The sequence below is a fragment of the Seriola aureovittata genome, chromosome 19, assembly GCF_021018895.1.
Source record: "Seriola aureovittata isolate HTS-2021-v1 ecotype China chromosome 19, ASM2101889v1, whole genome shotgun sequence".
NCBI classification, from domain to species: domain Eukaryota; kingdom Metazoa; phylum Chordata; class Actinopteri; order Carangiformes; family Carangidae; genus Seriola; species Seriola aureovittata.
Window position 1 is genome coordinate 17,883,993 of NC_079382.1, and position 20,970 is coordinate 17,904,962.

The following is a 20,970-nucleotide window of genomic DNA, read 5'->3' on the forward strand; positions in this document are numbered from 1 at the left end:
CCGATAGCGAGATGCAAATTCACAGCATTCAGTCATAATGAGAGCCTTCACTCCTCTTACAATAATGCAGCACAAGTGGTGACAACCATGCTCTATACAACCTGTCTGTTGTTGTGTTGTTTGTCCCGGCTCCATGACCAACCACTGGGATGCACCAGTGCAGAAACAAATGCAATATCCCTTTCTGACCCCATAAAACACTGTCAGTTGTGTTTGTTGGGATTCATCACAGCGGCCACTGAACCTGGATGGCTGCAGCAGTGGGGGTGTGTTTTCCCTCTGCACCACCAAGGCACTCATTTTGAGGTTGTTTTTTTTTTTTTTTTTTTTTAAATCTATGTAAGCATAGTTTACTCCACAAAACCTGCACTTCCTAATTCAACCCCATCATTAAGCAGGGCAGCTCATCTCAATAATAGCAGGTGGACGGGAAAGAGGATAAACAGATGGTTTTCAGTCAAAGTGTCTCTTTGATTTATACTGTTTTCAGGAAGAAAGACTGCCAAGGGGCAAAACTGGACTGCAGACTATATTTGGATGCAATATTATTTTGTGCATCTATTTAACAATGCAGGAGAAATCTTTTTTCAAATGAGGATAGGTCCCAGTTTAATTGTTCAAGGATCCAATTACTGGGAGATGTAATTAATATTTGAGAGGGGACACAAACATAATACATACTAATACAGCACCAACATTTTTGTCTTTTCAAAAACATCACCATCATCCAAAAAAATTAATTATTAATTCATCCACTGATCTTTTGGATTAAACAAAGAATGAGACCACATGTCTAGTTTTCACATAATTAAATGTCTGAACATTCTTATCTGGGTCAGTTTCAAGACGTTGAATAAGCTGCACATAGTTAATTACATTTGAAGGATGTTTGCTGGACATGATATTAGATCTTGCAAATCCCCATTTTATTATCTTATCAAAAGAGCAGCTTCCCTTTATCAGCATGGTGGGTGTCCACTAATATATTTCATACCAACCGGGGGTACTCATACCACATGGGGTACTTCTGCAGTCGCAGGGGCTCATGGAATCACTGTCGTTTAGTTAGCTAAAAGAAGGGATAAATGATAGAAAAGAACAAATGCAAAACAGACCAAACAGACCTAAATATTGATCATATTGTCAGTTCAATTTTATTAAAAAAAAATAATTATACTGAAAATAGTGTTAGATAACATCCAACTCAAGATGATTCAAACAAACACATTTTGATCATGATGGCTGGTGTTGAAGAGGGGGATACTGGAGCTCATCTAATAGGGCTCTGAGGTTACAAAGACAAAAAAGGCCAGGAGCCACTGCACCAACACACAAAATGTAAAGAAAAATCTACCCATTTTCAACTTGAAAGACAGTGGTAAACACTAGCTGTCAGCTGAAATATTTTCAGAGGCAAACATCTCCAGAGTACTGCCCCAGCTTAAAGGTCATATCACAGACTTGTCATTTCCACATAATATCTACAGCAACCTTAAAATATCCCATTTTAAACTGGAAAGCTGACTCCCATCCTCACCTTAGCTTCCGACGTGGATTCCAGGTAACATATACGGTTTCCTAGTCCCTCAGCAGCCAGGCAGAACTTGCGATGCTCCTTCTGGATGGTGGCCACACTCTGGAGCACCACCTCATCATCCTGCCAGAGAAGAGAGGAGCATTAAAGCCAAAAGTATTCAACAGTGGCCTATCCAAAGTAAATAAGACAGGACAAGAATCAAATAATCTATATTGGCTAGCTATTGTTGCTTCCTCTGCCTCCCTGTTTTGAAATTCAAATATACAACAGTTCAAACTGCACACCCAGATATGGCACATTGGACTTACAGAAGTCACTGCTGCTTAGATAAAAGCAGCATAACAGATAAACCTTAGAATTTATGTTATAGGTTGAGGGCAGACTGGGTTTCCTCAAAATCAATAATCATATTAAATTGTGAATGTGCCAAGAAGAGTAAGATCCCACATGGTAAAAACACTGCCTATAGGAAGAGGGGAGGGTTTTTGCCAGATATTTTTTATCATGTATTGATAAAGTGAAATAACACCTCCCCACAGGGTGACAGGATGGAGAAGACATTTCTATTTCACAAGACTGTTTTGGAAATCAAATAAAAAGTGCACACTGCGACCAATAATGTTCTGGCAGAGAATGGAAAGGAAGCACAAAGACGTGTCTTGTTGACAAATTAGAAAAAAAAAATTAGAAAAAAAAATGCATTAATCAATAGCAGTGAGGGCAGTCCAGCTTTGAGTAATATCATTTCTAAACCTGTTACGCAGACTTTGGTATCTCTGTGGGAGAGATGAAGACCTCTATTCAATCAGTGCAACCAATAAATGAACATCTGTATCTGTCAGGGCAGAGAGGGTTGTGCTCTAGTTGGAAACACACACACACACACACACACACACACACACACACATTTATTGATTTGTTTGTGTGAGTGAGTGTGTAGTGTATGTGGTCTGTGCATGTCTCCTGCCAGCTCACGTCCCACACTAATCTGAGCTGATGGTTGCCATGGTTCTGGCTCCCACCTCCTTCACAGCAGTATTAATTCAATAGATTTAGATACAGGCTGCACAGCACCCACAGACTCAGGAGGCAAGATAACGGGCCCTGACAGTATTTCAAACAATGATGCTCTGGAAAATTTTACAGTGATCGCAATGTAAACGCCACCATGTGATGAAAATAATTTCAGAGGGTTTTTCAGCCTTCCAACATACTCCATTATACCGTCAGATGTTTTTCAGCATTAGAGAGCACTCAGCACCATCTCGTGTATCCAACAAAAAAACGAGAAAATGTCTCCTGCGTAGAATCCAGGGCAATTTTCTGGGAATTAGGACATATTTTTCTGTTCTTTCAGAAAATACCAAAGTTCAAACAGACACTGTAGTCATTCTCTTTGTTTCATAGTTCTTGAAGATGCTTCATTGTGTGTCGGCGTTGCACCACAAATTAGATCCTCAGTCTTTTTGGTTCTTACATGTGGGAGGAGGAGAGGGTACTGAGTGGACAGTCTTCTCCTGCTACAGCAGCACACTTTAAATGAATTAACCGGGCAATATGAAGCTACTGTTGTGAAATCTTACACATAAAATTATTAGTCGAAGGCTAGAACAAAAATTAACATGTGATAAGGCTCAAGAGAATAACCACTGATTACCTAAATAAACAAAATCTTCATAACATCTAACAGATGATGTAACTTCTACCTCAGAGATGTAATCGCAGCAAACTGATGGCGAAACACATTAAGGTTAAAGGAGCATTTACAGCAGCTAATCAGAGCAGAAGCTAATGAGAAAAGATCCAATGAAAAGGAAAAGTTCTGGAATATTTAAGGATGCACCAACAACCTGTATTAAGTGTTAAGATGTAGTATATTTTGGTCCGTTTGTGTTGCACGATAACAATCTATCTAGAGGCACTTTTAATGTATAAAATGAAGCACAGTGGAGTTAAATGTCATGGCCAAGTAAATGAAGGGCCGAGCTGGCACAGAGGTCCATACAAGCAGCGCTTTAAATACCCCACAACCCGACTTTGGGCTTCAGGGGGGTGATTACTGATCGCAGAAAGTATCAGTGTTGGCTCTGAATCACCGCTGCAGCTTTCCTGGTAGTTTTGTGATAGCTTGTTGTTTCAGGCTACAGACAGGGAAACTCAATATGGCCACAGGATGACCGAAGACTTGTCACCTCTTTAAAATCAAGTCAATACACCACTTTCTTTACAGCTGTTTGGGATAGTGGTGGCCTTGGCACCAGGTCCTGGCACCGTTACTTCACTGACATACCCTGTCTACATGTATATGTACTGGACCACGCCTTTCTTAAGGCTTATGAAGAGACATAATATACGGCTCAGCGTTTGTTGAAACTGTTTTAGAGTGGCGTAGATTCAACTGTGCGGTCATTTTGAAGGATGTAGTTTATAGTGATGTTGAGTTGTATTGAGTTATACTGACAGGTGTCACTATTATTTTGTCCACCCCTTTTCTATCAATGAGGGGAGACTCTGTAGAACACAACACAATTCAACAACACCACAAACTGCAGCATCCAAAAAGATCAACACACCTCTAAAAGAGTTTGAATAAATAAATACTGAACATTATAACCTTCATGATAGGGGATAGGGTTTATTGCAGGGCTGTATTACACTGCATTAGTTTAAGCTAGGCGTACCAAATGAACTGAAAACTGAGTCTACATTCATGCATACTGAAATTTGAAAATGGGCAACCACACTCGAGAGCTCAGATGCACAAAAATTGATTTTTTTTTTCTCACTATGATAGAGCAGCTTCAGAACCAGAAGTGGTCAGAGTTGCACTGGGGATCAAAACACTACATAGACTGGATGCCATCCAGTCATCTGAGCAGTGTGAAGCAATGGGAGGAAGAGCAGAATGGATGATAATGCCAACGTCGTTCTAAATAAATACAGCCACAGGAGACGCCGTTTATGGGGCCGTTTGATGTCAAGGGTGAATGCATGGTGGCATTAACTCATAAAAATCCAATCGCTATGATCAGAGCTCAGAAACGAATGAAACGGCCATTTGTACCCACAGCCAAGACACTTTATTAAGACACTTTCTGTCACTCTCTTCGCCTCTGACTTGATCCAAAGCCAGAGAATCTAGTGAATCTGAGGCAAAGTGATCCTCGCAGCAGCAGTGTGACCATCTGCTAGACAGCTAAGGAGCAGCATCAGTACTATGTATAGGGTCCTGGCCTGTGGCAGGAAGAGGTAAGTGAGGGTTGGGTGGCTGCTTTACCCAGCTTCCAAGTGTACAGCGGGAACTTGACTCTGCCCTCTCCCAACCCGACCCCACCCATTCTCACTAGCCGCTCAATATTCTTCTGAATCCTGCAGAAACAACACAATCCAGAGTTTCTCTTGAACGACCGCCAGCTCTGCTGGATGAGACACTGCCCCCTCAAAAAGACCCCTCAACATTTGCCCACTCTTGCTTTCTTTTCTTTCCCTCCGCCTTCGTCCACCAAGCACTCAGCCTCCGCGTGCCTTAACAGACAGGGACAGGTGTGTTACTGTGTGTGCCGAAACCCGAGAACTCCCGTTGCTCCAGCGTGCCAAATAAACTCCCACAACTCACCCGGCGCTGCCACCAATGTGAACTTGAGAAAAGGTGAATCTGTTCAATCCCTCAGCGCTGCTATTTTGACACGCATGCTTTGCACATGCTCAGTGGAGATCACCAGGCGAGTTTTGAGAAGGAGTAAAGGCAGACGGGGGTTAAAAACTGAAAGGAACAAAGACATTTCCAGCACATTTGTCTCCTTGTTCACACTGTCTCGGTGTGTAGTCTGTCTAAATAGCTCTGACTGCTCAGGAGTCGTGTTTCTCATAAATGTCAGGCAGGGTGCTAAGTACAGGTTGAGCTACATGTTTTTAGTGAAGCTTAGCTTAGCAACATGGGGAGCAAAGTAGATACAGTGTAGATGTGTGAAGGAGTATATCCTGATAAGCTTGATAGAGGCTGACGATGTTGCCTATCAGAGCGCTGAGATTCGAAGCCTGACATTTATTTCTGGAACACAAGAGTTTTTAAAGAGCCTGTGTCCCAGGATTGTTGTAAACTGAATTCCAAGCTGTAAAGGATCACAGCTAACACAGATCTAAAGAACCTTTGTATTCATAGGTGATCTGTCAAACATGAGCACCTGGCTATGAAATAAATTAAGTTATTATTCACAGAGTTCCAACCTAATGTTAAATTTTTAAAACCTTGTAGAGCCTTAGGAGACGGGAGAAACGCTGGCCGTGTGAAAAGAAAGATTAAAAGGCAAAAGAGAATCTGACAAAGTGCAGTGACGGTGAAAAATAGAACTGGAAGCTAAGAAACAGAAACAGATGAGGATGTAAACAAGAAACGAAGAGAGACGGAGAGGAGGGATGAGAAACTGCTTTTCTTTTTTAGCAATTTGACATTTTAGCTCTGCAGATATTTTTCCCACTACATTTCTATCAATGACGGTAGGCTAAGTAACAGAAACACCTCTCTGTATGATGCAATACAGTTCAACAGCAGCGCAAACTGCATTGTCCAAAATGATAATTCAGATGATTCAACACCTCTAGAAGCAATTTCAATAAAAACTGAACATCGTAACTTTAATGAAGTCAGGATTTATTACAGAGCTGTTGTATTTGAATGCATTAGTTTTAGCTGAGTGTACTTTTCACATTTCATAAGTCAGGATGCAGGTAGAAATAATCTCATGGGTTGAGATATACCTATACCAGGTCCTGCCCTGGTCTGTTGTTGTTCTGTCTATGATTCAAATACAAACTCAAGTCAGTCAGCTACTGTGGATGCATCTGCAGCTACTTCACAGACATAAAGATGCAAAAGACTTTATTCAAATGCTTAATCTTGAACAAATATATGTGTAAATGTTGCCTGATTTGTTCTATGATTAAGATAAACTCATGAATCTAAGGGTAAACAAAAGCAAAGGTACTAGACTGTGTACTGTTCAGGTCTAGTTTCAGCACACACAAATTTCATTAGATGATTTCAGAATAAATGTCACTGAGACGGGCAAAACAATGAAACAGCACTTCTTTGTGAGCACTAAACAGTAATGACTGTTGAAATGAGAATGGTGTAATAAGACATCCTATTCTTGTTTTAAAAAGCATGTAAGTAAGTAAGTAAGTAAGTTTAAATTTCAATGCTGCATTGTTAAAGCAAAAAGTTTAGTTTTCATAGACAACTTGGAACCACAGTAACATGACTGATGCACACTGTTGCTGTCCAGAAGAGCTAACTCAAGCGGAAACTGGAAGCTTCCACCATTGTTACTCCTAATCAGTGATGGAAAAATGTCGTCATTAATTTTAGTTCCACTGTTCCCAGAAGTCATTCTTCACAATTACACATCCAGCTGAGGAAGGACTGTGAGGGAAAAGAGAGAAAGTAATGGAGAGCATAGGAGAGTGGGACACAGGCAGATGGAGAGATTATGTCCATTCACTCAAAAGTTTAAACTTCCACAGAAGCCCCCCCCCCCCTTCTCCACTCTGTGTTTAAGCAGCAATAGCAGTTACACTGGGTCGTTCAATGTTTTTGCTCAGTCATCTTCTACAAAAGCTACAGGACGCTTTCCATCATAACTGATTAATGAGGTGTTTAAATGAATGAGATTTAGATCCACGTCTTTCCATCCGAGCCGCCGTTTAGCTCCAGAATACAAACAAAATGAAGTGAACATGGAGCTACAGTCCGTGCTGTCTCTGCAGGAAATGTCATTATTCAGATCATTCTGGGTAAATTATTCATTTAGTAATATTTTATATGAACAAGCACAGCTTCACAGAGCCCTCGTACACATTATTACAGATAATGACATTATTGTGTGTTTTTCCTGTATGCAAATAAGACGCAGTTAGCGCGGCTCAGATAGAACAACACTACTGCAAACAGGAGGTATATGTTGTTCAGAGAGGGATGGAAGGCCACATCGGTAAATGCTTTTCAAGCTTTGCCATCACCCCGTCTGTTTAACTTCTGACTGTTGTTCAGTGCAGCCGCTCACTGTTCCTGCCCTGTTGTCATTACTTGGTCGCCCTTTGTGGGTTGACAGGTGACTCTTGCTGTAGCTCTTCTCGTTTCTCTTCTCTCCACAAGGTCTGGCAGTTCTTGAATGTGGACAACTTTGATTTAGATTACTTTTTTTTTTTTAAACAAGACAGATTTAATAAATGCTCTGTTTCTAAAAACCCCTCAAATTCTGGAGGGTCACTCAAGGCAAATGTCCTTTCCAAACTGTATTGATAGCTTGCTCAAGGACAGACTTTCAAGTCATTGGACTACTTGGTAAAGTAATGGGCAAATTGTGGATAATACTCAAAGGTTTTGTTTTTATCCATAATTATTGCCATATAAGTAATTCAAAGATACAATATCTAGACCTCCAGTTTTGAAGTAGTTTGGGACTTTCTACAGCCTCAGAGAATCCACAAATATATTTAGCAGATCTTTATATTATATACATTATATATAATAATAAGTCTTCAAAACTCTTCAAGAGCAGAAATATGTCTGATCTCAGGAGTTACACACAGATTTGTTAAGGTTTTAACATTAGGTGTGCAAATGCAAGTGTGTGTGCATATCTGAGACTACATAATGGGTCAAAATAAATAATGCAGCCAACATTTGAGCTCTATATTAAAATTCTACATTCAAGCAAGGTTTGCCCCATAGTACACTGCCATGGATCACAGACTCTGAGATTTATATGGTGTTCTTATAACAAATTGGATTTTCTTGGCTTAGTTTGTATGCATATTGCTTTAGAGAAGCTTCAAAATAATGGAGGCCTCCATGCATGCAAGGCCGAGGAATCCACCTCAGCAGATGCGCTGAGAAATGGGGGGGGGGTCCTCTGGTCAGGGACGGAGCTGGAGCCTCGCTAAAGTCCATCATCCTGTCTGATGAGACAGAGCGGACACAGGCAAGATGTAGTGGGGTGTGAAGAGGGAGAGGATTGTGTGTGTGTTTGTGGCTGTGAGGCTGTGAGAGAGTGAAAAGTATTCTGACAGAAAGAGAAGTGCAGAGATAAAGTAAAGTGAAGCCATTCACCTGAGGCAAACCTAAGTCTTCTTTTCTCCCTCTCTAAGCTCTCAGCTCCTGACCCAGGCCAAAAATTGTTTCACCCTCCATCCCACCATTGCTGTGTGTCCAACTTTGATGCACACTTTAAGTTGATTTTTAGCTCTTGTGCTGCAAAATCCTCAGAAGACATCAACATGATAAGGCAAGCACTTTTTCCTCGAGGCAGATTTCACAGAGGTCAAATTCAGACAGAATAGCTGTGGGTTCAATAAGAGGACCTGGGAAGATAAATTTAATGAGCATTTCAGAGTTTCACAATGCATCAGTAGCAGTGTGTGACAAGGTAAACCCTCCCTCTCTAGAAGGAATGGAACTGGTTTCCAGATCCATCAAGCTATAAGGTGTCATCTCTAGACGTAGCTGCCATGGTTGGATGCCCACTGTAAATATCAGGGGGCTTACTGAAAAACTGAAAATGAATGACTTATTATCAGAATGACAAACAAAATCATGTTTTTCCTGAAGTGAAACATTCTTAAATCCCACCCTGTCAGAAAGTAATTTAAAAGGGATCAGTAATTCAAACAATTGATTATTTTATTTATTTATTTATTTTGTGGCCATTTTATGCCTTTATTGGATTGCGTAGTGGAGACAGACAGGAAACTGGGGGAGAGAGAGAGAGAGGTTGGGGTTTTAACCGAGGACCCACTGCTCAGGCCGTATGAGCCCATGTCATACGCGCCCTAACCATTTGACTATCAGGTCGCCCAACAATAGATTATTTGTTAGCAGTAACTGAAAAGATTTGGTGTGAAAGTGACTGAGTGCTTGATCCTCGCTCCTTATTACTATGAGGTGCCCCTGAGCAAGGCACATTGCACCAGCACTGTTCAGTGGCTGTACAGCAAGGAGTTCTGGTTAAAAGGGCTTTCATGCACCTGCTGAGACTTCAGCTGGTGAGTACAGTGCAGTGTTTAGCAGCTTTATGGTCAGATATTTCCCTCAGAATTTGGTAGAGACCAAAAGCAGAGCTAAAAGAGCAGGTGGCCACACCAAATGAATGACATTGTTTCATGGCGACTGCTAGATGTGTAGATATGCAAAATATGTATAAAGAAATATGTATATGTTTGCTACAAAGTTCAACATTTCAACTTAGAAAGGTATCAATGTAACAGTGTTTGTTCACAACTTGTTTCTGCTGCCCCCAAGTGGCCAAACAGAATCAGCTATTGTAGGTTTTTTTATTTAAACATTCATGACTATGATAGTTTAAAAAAGCATTTTAGATATATCTATTAAGAGTTTGAGACTGAAAGACTTTACTTATTTGCTTCATGGTGACAGTTCAACTAAACAAACAACCCCATAGGGTGTGCACCTGTGCAGCAGCTTATTACGACCCACAGTTACATTTTATTGTTAGGTGACCTCTAGTGTCTGTAGTAATTATGACTGGACTAAAAGAGGAAGTCAGGTGACGTTATAGTGTTAAGGGTTTTTTCGTTCCAATGAGGAATTCTTTAGGCCACTATATAGTGGATTAATTTATACACCCAGAATTTAAACACTCATTTGAAATGGCAGAGGGTAAATGCAGTTCACTTTTCTCACAGAGAAAAAGAAAAGAAAAAAAAAAACAGAAATCTCTGTGAAACAACCAAATTTGTCAGAACTTGGGCAGAAAATACTTTGGTCATGTAGGATTGTGTTTCTCATATTAAGAAGCTGATTGAGAAAACACATATTCAGGGCCTTTAAAGTGGATTAATAAAACAAACAATTCTATCTCGTTTCAAGAAGAAAACCGTAATGGCCAAAGAGCTGATAACAACCTGAACCATGTTGGCTTTAAATGAAAATGAACTGAGTGACCTAAGGGACACTTAAAACGCTAAGAGGCTGCACCTTTTTCAGTCCTCGGTTGATTAATGAAGGTAATTATTTGGGTTAGGATTCCACTCGCTGCTGCTGCTCCTCCTGAGATTCACTACTAACTCTGCCTGGACCTCCACAGCAATACGCTGCACAATGCGTCCTGCTGGAACCGAAATATCAATGCAATAATGATACAAGTTACATTTATTTGTTTTTTTGCTTGTCATATGAAACTTGACAAACACACAATATGAATATAACATTGTTGAGTAAGTACATTTAGAGCCGCTGATTCAAACAAGGTATTGATTTTGATAGTGTAATGCATTCATAATTAAATCAGTTACATTCTTTGTGTTTGTGAGACAGCAAAAACAGGCTCTAGGTACAGACAAGGCACACTAATGCATAGTCAAAATAAATATGTAACTTATATGTAGATAACATATATCCTTAACATTGCAGGCTAATATAACTGAGTAACTGAGTATTTCCATATTGATATGTAATATCTTAGGAATGAACACTTGGATAAGGTCCGCAGGTGAAGACAAACCTGAGGCCAAACAGTAGCTAAAATGACAAAGAGCCTTGTCCTACCTCATAATCCTACTTTCATAATCATGTGTATTTTATAAGCTTTACAAGCCAGTTCAAGGTCGAAGACATAGAATAATGCAAAGATAATACAGCCTTCTTTCTGGAAAACAAAATAGCACTAGATGATGTTGACCTTTTCACCAGGCGGAAGCAGCCAGAGATGAATAAAGACTTCACCTTTACTAACAACATTTTATATTGTTCTAATTCATTCGTTCCATATTTACTAACAAGCTCTTAATCTTCCTCTAAATCGACATATTAAAAGAATTTTTCTGAAATCTTAAAACAAATTCACACATTTCAATGCAACTCTAACACAGCTCGCCTCTGATGAAATATTTAAACAATCTCAGGAATGTCAGCTTAGATGATCAATTAGTCCGTTATTTAACTAAACAGGGTCAAAACCCTGAATACCCAATTCATGAATGAAAAGCACTGAAGCACAGATAGTGATGTTGGGTGCTGCCACCTCTACATCAGGGCTGTGTAAATGATGGGGACGCTAACCTGCTGCCTCGCTGTCCTTCAGTACTGGTGACTGAAAGAGCCGGAGCTGCCAGAGAACACTCTGTTGCATTGGCACCACGGCCTGCTCAATCAATACACAGGAAATCCTTCCCATTCAATTTAGATCAAGCTGAGGGAGGTTCACCTGAGGTAGCAGGATAACGCTACCTCTTCTCTCTGGTCTCTGTCTCTCTTCTCAATGCGGACAGAGGAGGGAAACTTTGCAAGGGCGTCAAGTGGAATATAGTAAAAGCTGAACACAGGAGTGAAGACGCAATAACTTGGGACAGATTTTTATCTTTTCACAAAGAAATTACGAGTGTTCCTAACTTTTGGATTATTCCAGCTGGTCTCACAGTCAGCATTGTTAAGATATCTATGCTCATTTCCCACCAATCACTGTCTTTATACAGTATCATTTCCACAGCTAACGCCTCTCTTTAGACCTGTTCATATGAACTTGCTCTGGGAGACATGCAATGCCACCAGGATGATAGACTGCACTGTGAATCATACACACTGAACATTACCACAAAGAAGCTCATCGTCACTGGTGATCATGTGATACATTGGAAAGCCCAAAATCATCTATTAAATAGACTTGTTTGGTTTGGTTAACTGCTATTTCCAAAGACAAAAACAAACTTTAAAGTTAAACGTTTAAGCCAGCATGGACCAGTAATCCTGCTCAGGCAAAAAAAAGAAGAAGAAATTAGAAGTCCACAATTACACGACAACTGAGCAAATATAGTGTGACTATGATCGAAAGCTGAAGATCGACTTCTAAATGCACCTTAAGGTCAGATAGTTTCATTAAATTTACAATGTTTTTCTTTTTCTACAACCATAGTCTTGCAGCATAAAAAAGAATCGTTATGTTCAGACAATCGACAGCACACGTTTATGGTGAAAATATTGTTGAATGTTAAAAATGTCAACTGTGGCTCATTGTATAAGAAGCGACCCAAACGTATGTCTTCTATGTCAAGATCGAATGCACTGTTAATTCATCTACCACCACCCCAACCACATTACCATCTCTGCAATGGCATTAGCAGTGATTATTATAATATCATTGAACATTATGGCAGGAGGAGACAGGGTTGTCCACAGATACACAGTAGCTCATCATGATCACATTTAGCTCCTTTGGTTTTGCAGGACCAAATGCAAGACTCCTCTAGGAAATAATCTTTCATAAACATATTACAAAATCCATTTTCACTTTGTCTTGTTTGCTCGGGTAGTTAACTTCAAATTAGGGGTTGACTTAGGGTTTTGTTTTTAGCTCTCTTCATGTTCGCTGACACTTGACTCCACTCTTGTCATTCCTCGTCAACCATTCAGCCAATTATATCAATGAAACTTGTCCAAACCTACACTCTTCATCCCTTAGCTCTGGTTTAAGACCTAGGGTGTGATCTCTTTACTCAGTTTAAACAATAATATCCAACCGTTCAACTTCAGTTAACTTCCCCCCAAAATATCCACTGGCAAGGACTCCAATCTTGCCATCCCCATGCATGACCATATTATGGACATGTGATCAACAAAAATACCATACATCAAACCTTCAGAAATAAACCCTGAGCAATATGTTTCACAGCAAAACCTAACTGACCACTGAAATATCTATAAATAATCACATCTGTCGCTGCCCCACCGCACTAAAAACTGCTCCTCTAGAGTTGTACCACATTGATTTGTTTCCTATATTTATCAGTTCAGTGCAACACTTGAAGCCCTTCTGACACTGTCAATTACTTTGACATATTAAGCTTTAGAAAATGCTGTATATAACTGTGTGGTATCAAGTAATTGATTTCTAAATGCTACTTTATCCCTATAAAAATGGTGTTAAAGTGTCACTGGTCTTGTCCTGCCCCAACTCAAGCACTTCCCCTGGTGTGGTTTAGTGCCAGGGGGGTAGAGCTCTATGTGCTGTGGAAGCATCATCTTTAAAAAGGCTAAATTTAAACCCCTAGAGTCTTCGCCTTGGTATGCAGAGGGCTTCCAGAACAACATAAACTCCAAATAAGCCCAGAGGAGCTACTGGTGGACTGCAAGCCTCGATCACCTGGTTTCAAAAGGTGTAACAGTAGCTCACCTGGAAAATACTGTTTAATATAAACGTATACTCTTGTCAGGTATAAACCTAATATCTCTAAAAAGTCCATGTTAAAAAAGCCTCAATTTACTGTTGGCTTAACCCCACCCCACTATTGTGATTATAGACTGTGCCTAAAGCTGCGTGTTCCAGTCATCATTCTCACCAATTATTAATCCAAGACATTGAAATAAAGAAACAGTATTTGTGTTGCAGGGTAGAGGTAGTTGGTGGACCCAGTATTGTGGTTGTGTATGAAAAGGAAAAGGTAAGATCAGATAATATTTCATTCTGACATAATCCTGTTTGGCTTCTTAACTTACACTCAGAAGCCAAGCCATATAGGCTTGTTGGATGAGGACTAACCGATGTGTTTGGCGATTGCAACGCTATCTCAGGTAACGCTACTGAAGTGTAAATTTCCCCAAATCTAATGAAAAGTGGGACAGAGCTGCTTATGTAATCCACACTTTACACTTTTGCTTGTGTGTTTTCAGCTTCAGGGAAGATTAAAAAAGAGATACAACCCTCCAAACTCTTTAGATGCTGAATATAATTCTAACTAGTGCTGCAAACATATTCTGTGTTTGCAGAAATCCAAAACAACCAAAGAACCAACCTGCCATGCCTAGTTAAGGTTGCTATGACTGGACACTGGCTGTTTGGGGGGGAGAGGTTTCAGCAAAGATTCAATTTTGGCCCGACCACATTAAAATTCTTGTCTTGTTTAGAATTACATCATTGTTTCACACAGCAACACAATCAATATGCAACAATACACCAAATAAAACAGGTGACTGCACATCATTATCTGATGGCACTGCAATTAAGACTTCTCATATTACAGCAGTTGGCAAACGGAGCTAATTTCCTGCAAACTTTCTGATTCCTGCATAAATTAAATCTAGAACAATGTTGTTGTTGTTGTTGTTGTTGTCCTGTGCAGAACAAGCCAAAGCTGAACACTGATCATTTTCTGAAGATAAATCCAGCAGCATTTGCTTGGCACCAAACCTAGTACTGCAAGAATGACAGTAAACAAGTCTAAACTATCAGAACAGAGGGAAAGCTTGAGTGTGGGACTATAAAGTTACAAAAGCGAACTGCTTTCTTCATTTTGCAGGAGAGCTGTAACATTTTCCTCCTCTCGGTTGCTTTTCGTTGCTGTTTTCTTTGACAGAGAAGCTCTCATCGCTGCCAGCTTTCCCAACGTTACACATCGACAGCAAGCAGCAAGGTCCGCACCGAAACTGATTCACAATGTCTGGACCTCTGTCACCACCTGACAGTTGGATCGTATCGCAGGATCATTTTAAGAATGTACTACTCTCCATTTAAAACTCACATCATTTCTATTAAATCTCAGACCCACAACTGCTAAAATGTCCACCACAAATCGGCTTTAACTATAATTTCCATTCAAAACTGAAACAAAATGTCTACAAACAATGCTAGAAATGCAAAATCTATCAAACTATTTTGACTCCCTTCTCCACAAAGACTTTCCAGTTGTACACAGGCTTATTCCATAATGTTCAAAAGATTGCGATATAGTGTATTTCAATTAGCACTCTTATTTTAGGGCTTCCTGTGAGGGCATGCTTCTCTCACCACTGAGGTTTGATAACAAGGCCCTGTGGGCCCTCAGGGGAAGCCCCTCTCTCAAATCGCTGTTGTCATCAGATAACCAGGATGCCATTGTGACAGTTGAATCTGAGAGGCATGGATCAGCATATCACTGGCGTCACAAATAGTGGGAGCTGTTAAGTACAGGGTCCCGCCTGCCAGTAACAACCAGCCAAGCCCTCAAGGCCTTACGTATAGATTAACATTACAGTGTATGTATACATACATACATACACTGTAATGCAGAGCATAGAGCAATATGCTGTATCTGTTTCAGCTAAACTGAACGGACGTCAATGGAAAACCAAGACGAAAGTTACTTAAGGACCAGCCATTTTACAAATGAAGATTAGTTTCACTTGTCATGAGTATAAGTGTTACACAGCCTGTGAACACAGTTGTGTCTCTAGAGGGAGGGCTTTTACCAGGCAAGAAGGGTCAAATGAAAGAAGATATCAAGTTGCATCATGGGAAATGTAGGATCCAGGGTTTTGAGGGTGTGACTCATAGTTTATGGACTAAAGGTTAGAATATATTGGACTCTGCTGCTTTGATTTGTCTCTCACAAAACATCCAACTTTATGGAAGCATGGAACCTAAATCACTGGAATACCCCTAGAAGTTTTTCCATTGTTTTCCATTAATTTTTGTATGAAATTTAAGTTATTAGCATTCTCTTGCAACGTGCTTAAATCATGTAATTCCTCAGAGTTACAAGGTGATTGTTCACATTGTTTGTCAGTATTTCTTTATGGTTGTAATGCAGTTCAAGTGTACAATAGGTCTGCAGTGAATGACCTCAATGCAACAATGCAGCTTTAATGAAAAACAATACAGACTTGACTGTGATGGACTACACAACTCAAGCAAGTTCCAATGTAAAGACTACTAATAGATTTCATATTTCACAGAAATAAATGGAAACCAATGGTTGTCCGAAAAAATACAGTAAATCAGTTTTTCCTAAATCACAGCAGCATTGTTTGCTAAATGGTTACTTGTGGCAGTAATTCCTAGTAAATGGATAAATGGACATGCAAAACCACTGGTGTAGCCCTTTAAGTAAACCTTTTTAGACAGCAACAGATTCCATCAAGCAAAAAACAAACAGGTGCAACATGGGAAAAGTTTAAATCTATGGTGAGGGGAAGAGGTGGCCCAGAGATCTCCAGGGGTTTCAGTTACTCAACGAAATGAAGCCAATTAGAGGATAAATTCAATTTAAAGGTGACAATCGGTTTTATGTGCAGAGCTCAAATCAACACATTTGTACCCATGTCTCTCAGGGTAAAAATTGAAAGGTATGTGTCATAAAACCATAGGCATCCCTGCTGTGCTGACATGAGTCATTACTGAGTCGTATTGCTCTTCGTGCAACACCTTGGACACAAAGCTTCACGAGGCAAAAGAGAAGATTACGTGCGCGGTCAAACAACCGCGAGAGATATTCCCTCCACACTAACATACAAGCTGTCATATCATTTACAAGGATAACTGCTGTGCATAACCACATGAACCAGGGACACCGTAAGCAATCTGCGTCAAACAACTAAAATAGTAATCGCAGAGGGTTGGCTTGCGTGTGAGCACAACTTATTGAAAGTCTTCCCCCCGGGGAGGAGAATGCATCCATAAAAAAATAAAAATACAGCAGTGTACGATTATGTAAAAAGAGTTATAAAAATAAATGTTTTTCTCCTTAAAGGCGTTCCTGAGAAAATCAGACAGGTCAGAGAGGCAGGAAGGGTGGAAAATGAGAGGGGGCATGTGTTATGAAATAGCGTGTGGAGTGTTAAGTCATTTTTGCCCTTGCACCTGCAGACAGGAGTCTCATTGAGATTCGCCACATGAAAGAGTCCTGTCGACAGGTGCGCCGTGGCCCTAGGGTGCAGCTCGCAACCTGCGGCAACTTCCCAAAAAAAAAAAAAAAAAAAAAAAAAAAATGATTCATGCAGGATCAAAGCCAACATTAACCCCTGAAACTTCCACGATAATCCAACTTGGATCGGTGGTTTTAGTTAATTGACGACCTGTCTGCTGCCTCTGAAAGCGACAACTGAGCTGCAGCCTGCACCGATGAAATTATCTTTACTTACAGTTCTCAAGAACTGGATCTCATCTTCCCCTTCTCCGCCCTCAGCCATGGCTGTGAAGGAGCCTGCTCAGACTCTGGAAGCCACCACTGACTGCCGGCAGAAACGCGATGCTGTGCCTCTCAAGCCGATATTAGCATAGAGCTCATCCACAGCCATATAGGGTAGCCCGGCGGAGCCCCCCCACCCCCACCGCCACCCCACGCCCCTCTCTCCCCCTCCACTCCCACCTACCTACCCCTTCATCCACCCTTTCCTCCTCCTCCTTCCCTCCTTCCTTCCCTTCCTCCCCCTCCTCCCCGCGACCAGACGCCAGCAGCAGCAGCAGCAGCAGCAGTGCGGACCAGCGGACGGATGGAGACGGGGCGTCAGAGGACGAGCTCCCGGTGGTGGTGGTGGTGATGCTGCTGCTCCTCCGCTGAGGATGGTGATGATGATGATGATGATGGGTGATGATGGTCAAAAGCTAAACTATTGGTCTACTACTTTTAAATGTTTGCAGTGAAACCCCTTTTGCCAATTGAGTCAGCAGTTTCTGAGGACTCCCTGTCTGACAATGACGCATGGTGGTCGGAAGGTGGATTTGAAAGGCAGCAGTGGGGCTGAATGTAAAGTTTCGTTTGGTTCTGTCTCTCTGTCTGCACCCACTGAGCACCCCACCTCACCCTCCCTCACCCATGCACCAGACACTTCGCCCGACAGATTGCAGACAGGTAGTAGGTGTCATTTCAGCTCACAGAAATCATCTTGGGAGGGAAAACAACTTTTACTTTCTCATGTGACAAGGCTCATTACATCTTTGGCCTGTAGATTGATTGCTTTTTGAGCATACCCACTGGCTTACATACTTGTTTGTTTATCCATTTGAGTGAAAGCAGTGGGGAGTCAGGCTGCAGTTGCATCAATATACAGCAGTTGTCATTTAGGATTAGGCAGAAGAATTGAAGCTGGTTGAGAAATTATTCATTTCCCCTACCTGTACACATGGACTCTATAGATTTAAATTGTATTTAAACATTTGTAAGATTAAAAAATTATGTTAGTAAGATATAAAATATATTGCTTACAGGTTATAGTTACATACTATCAGGATTGTATAAATGTAATCTGGATGTAATTAAAATCATCACTTGCCATTGTACAGATTATACATTCATTAAATCTTCTATATTTTGTGTCTTGTAAAAGAGCTGCTCCTGACTTCTAATATTATCCCTGATCATTCAAATTATGTAGCTTAATTGTATCTACCTTTTAATATCAGTTCCTATGGGTAGCAAAGCCTAATTATTAATTCATTAATTAGTCAGACTAATTACTAATTAACATTAGTCAGACTTCATGTGGTCTCATTCACTGATGAGGAGAAAAGCCAGCAGCAGTGTTCTTTTTTTTTTTTTAAATGGAAGAGATCATGTTTGCTGTCATAGACTTTGCTGACACCTAGTGGTCAGTTAGTAAATCTTCAGTGCAACTGCAGAGAGTAAAGTGTCAACTGTTTGCCCAACTCTGTTTGAATTTAAATGCTTTTTGACCATCTGCTCATGTTTTAACATTTTAAAATGAAATTGCCATTCAAGAATGACGTAACCATTTGGTCCATTACACTGTCCGTCTTTCAATGCCACAACCATTTTCTAAATTCCAGAAGTAATCTATAACAGAATAATCTTTACCATCTTGATCCTGACTGGTGATTATTACCGAAGTGTTATTTACATATAAAACACTTATTTTAGATTTGTTTAATTTAATAAAATGAACCTGAACTAATGTTGCAGTTCAGTAGCAGTATAAAGAATAATCTCCCATCTCCTTTTCTGTTTGTAAAGATGTCATTGTTGTGGTTAAAGTGGCATTAACAGCTGTTTGCTTTCTTTAAACGTCTGTAATCCATCACAGACAGCTGGCCAGTAGGTCAGATCAGCTCTGTGCACTCACTGACCAGTGTGCAGCTCAGCATGGTGCACAGCTGACCTAAATAGAGTTCATGGTCAGTGTATGGCTGGGGGGCAGATGTGATTTACACAATCCAGATTAACATATTGATTAGCCTATACCTAGCTCTTGGCATGAACCCACAGCCTTAACTCTCAGGGGGCACGGTCAGTGGTGCAATGTAAAGTTACTAAAGCACTGTACTTAAGAAGCACCTGAGTATTTCAATCTTCCACTATTTTATATTTCAATTTCTCTGCATTTCAGATGGAAATATTGTACCTTTTTTTTTATTATTTTTATTATAATTATTTGACGGCTATGGTCAATAGTTACTCTGTATGTTAGAAAAGTGAGTCCAGAAACATACAGTAATCTGTAATAATAACATTATACTATGATATATCTTAATTTAGAAATGAGAGGGGCCATTCCGTTGCATAATGAGTATTTTGACTTTAATCACATTTTGCTGTTATTACTGAATTTCTTACTTAAGTATGATTTTGAATGCAGGACTTTTGCTTGTCATGCAGTATCTTTACAGTGGTGTTACTTTTAGTTATGTAAAGGATTTGGATACTTGTGTCACATTTTGTGGTGCACACTCCGTGTTCATTCAGTGACAGACTCATGTCGAGAAGATTACAATAATAAGTCTCAATCCTCATTGAGCCTACCCGTCTGTGTGTTCATGCACTCCCCTCAGTAGCTACCTGACAGTTTTGAAGAGATTAGTGGCCGTGACCTTTACCTGATAAGCCAATAGGAATCATTCGATTTTCCAGTGACAGCGGTGATTGGATGGACGCTCCTGCCTGTCACTTCTGTGGGCGGGCAGTTTCCTGTCACCTGAATGTAGCTGAGAGAGCAACAGAACAGTGACCTGCTGCTGCTGGTGCTGCTGCTGCTTGGTGGGATGCGACTGTAGCAAGTGAGTCAATGTTTAAAATCCATGTGCTTCTATTGTTTTTTCTTACACGTGCCAAATTCTCAAAAGAATTTGCATATTAATTTTAAAATCATTGCTGATGATGTAAGAGATTTTTTTCAAGGCATTTGAAGAAGTTAGTAAAAAAAAAGCTTTGTGAACATTTGTGGATGGACTATATTGTTTATCTGATCTGGAGTTGCAGAACAGCTTTTCATGTGTTTCCAGTGAACTGATTATTCCATGAAATTACCTTTTATGCATGTTATCTTTGCACAAACATCTTTGTGATGCAGTAGTGCAGGGGCTGCAGCTGACAGTCATTTTCAAATAATCTCAGAAGACTCAAGCTGATGTATTCAAAGTCTTGCTGTGTTTGAGCAAGAGTTCAAAACAAACACATTTAGTTTGACGTCACAGAGGACTAAGAAAAACAGCAAACATTTACACTGGCAAAGCTACAACCAGGGAATCTTTGGCATTATTTATTTCTTTTTTTTAATGACTTAAATAATCAGTGATTCATTTTGTATTAGTCCATTAATTGTTTCATCTCCGCATTAGTGCTTGGTGCCTAAAGTGCTGTCTTCAGATGTCTTGTTTTGTTTGATCAAGAGACTAAAAGATTCTCAGTTTATTATCACACAAGAAGAAGAAAAG

At 40.2% G+C, this 20,970-nt stretch overlaps 1 protein-coding gene across 12 annotated transcripts in view; it reads right to left on the reverse strand.

Moving 5' to 3' along the window:
• ryr3 (ryanodine receptor 3) overlaps positions 1–17,621 on the reverse strand; it is a 111,628-nt gene extending 94,007 nt beyond the window's left edge. For 11 of the 12 annotated variants that reach the window (XM_056404771.1, XM_056404769.1, XM_056404770.1 and 8 more), the window contains exons 1-2: positions 17,445–17,596; positions 1,538–1,657 (exon numbers count right to left, since the gene is read on the reverse strand). In XM_056404771.1, coding sequence (XP_056260746.1) covers positions 1,538–1,657; positions 17,445–17,492 — 168 coding nt within the window. In that variant the 5' untranslated portion in view covers positions 17,493–17,596. Of the gene's footprint in view, positions 1–1,537; positions 1,658–17,444 lie in introns of all 12 variants that reach the window. The other variant, XM_056404767.1, reaches the window with a different exon arrangement.
• Between the last annotated feature and the right edge of the window lie 3,349 nt (positions 17,622–20,970).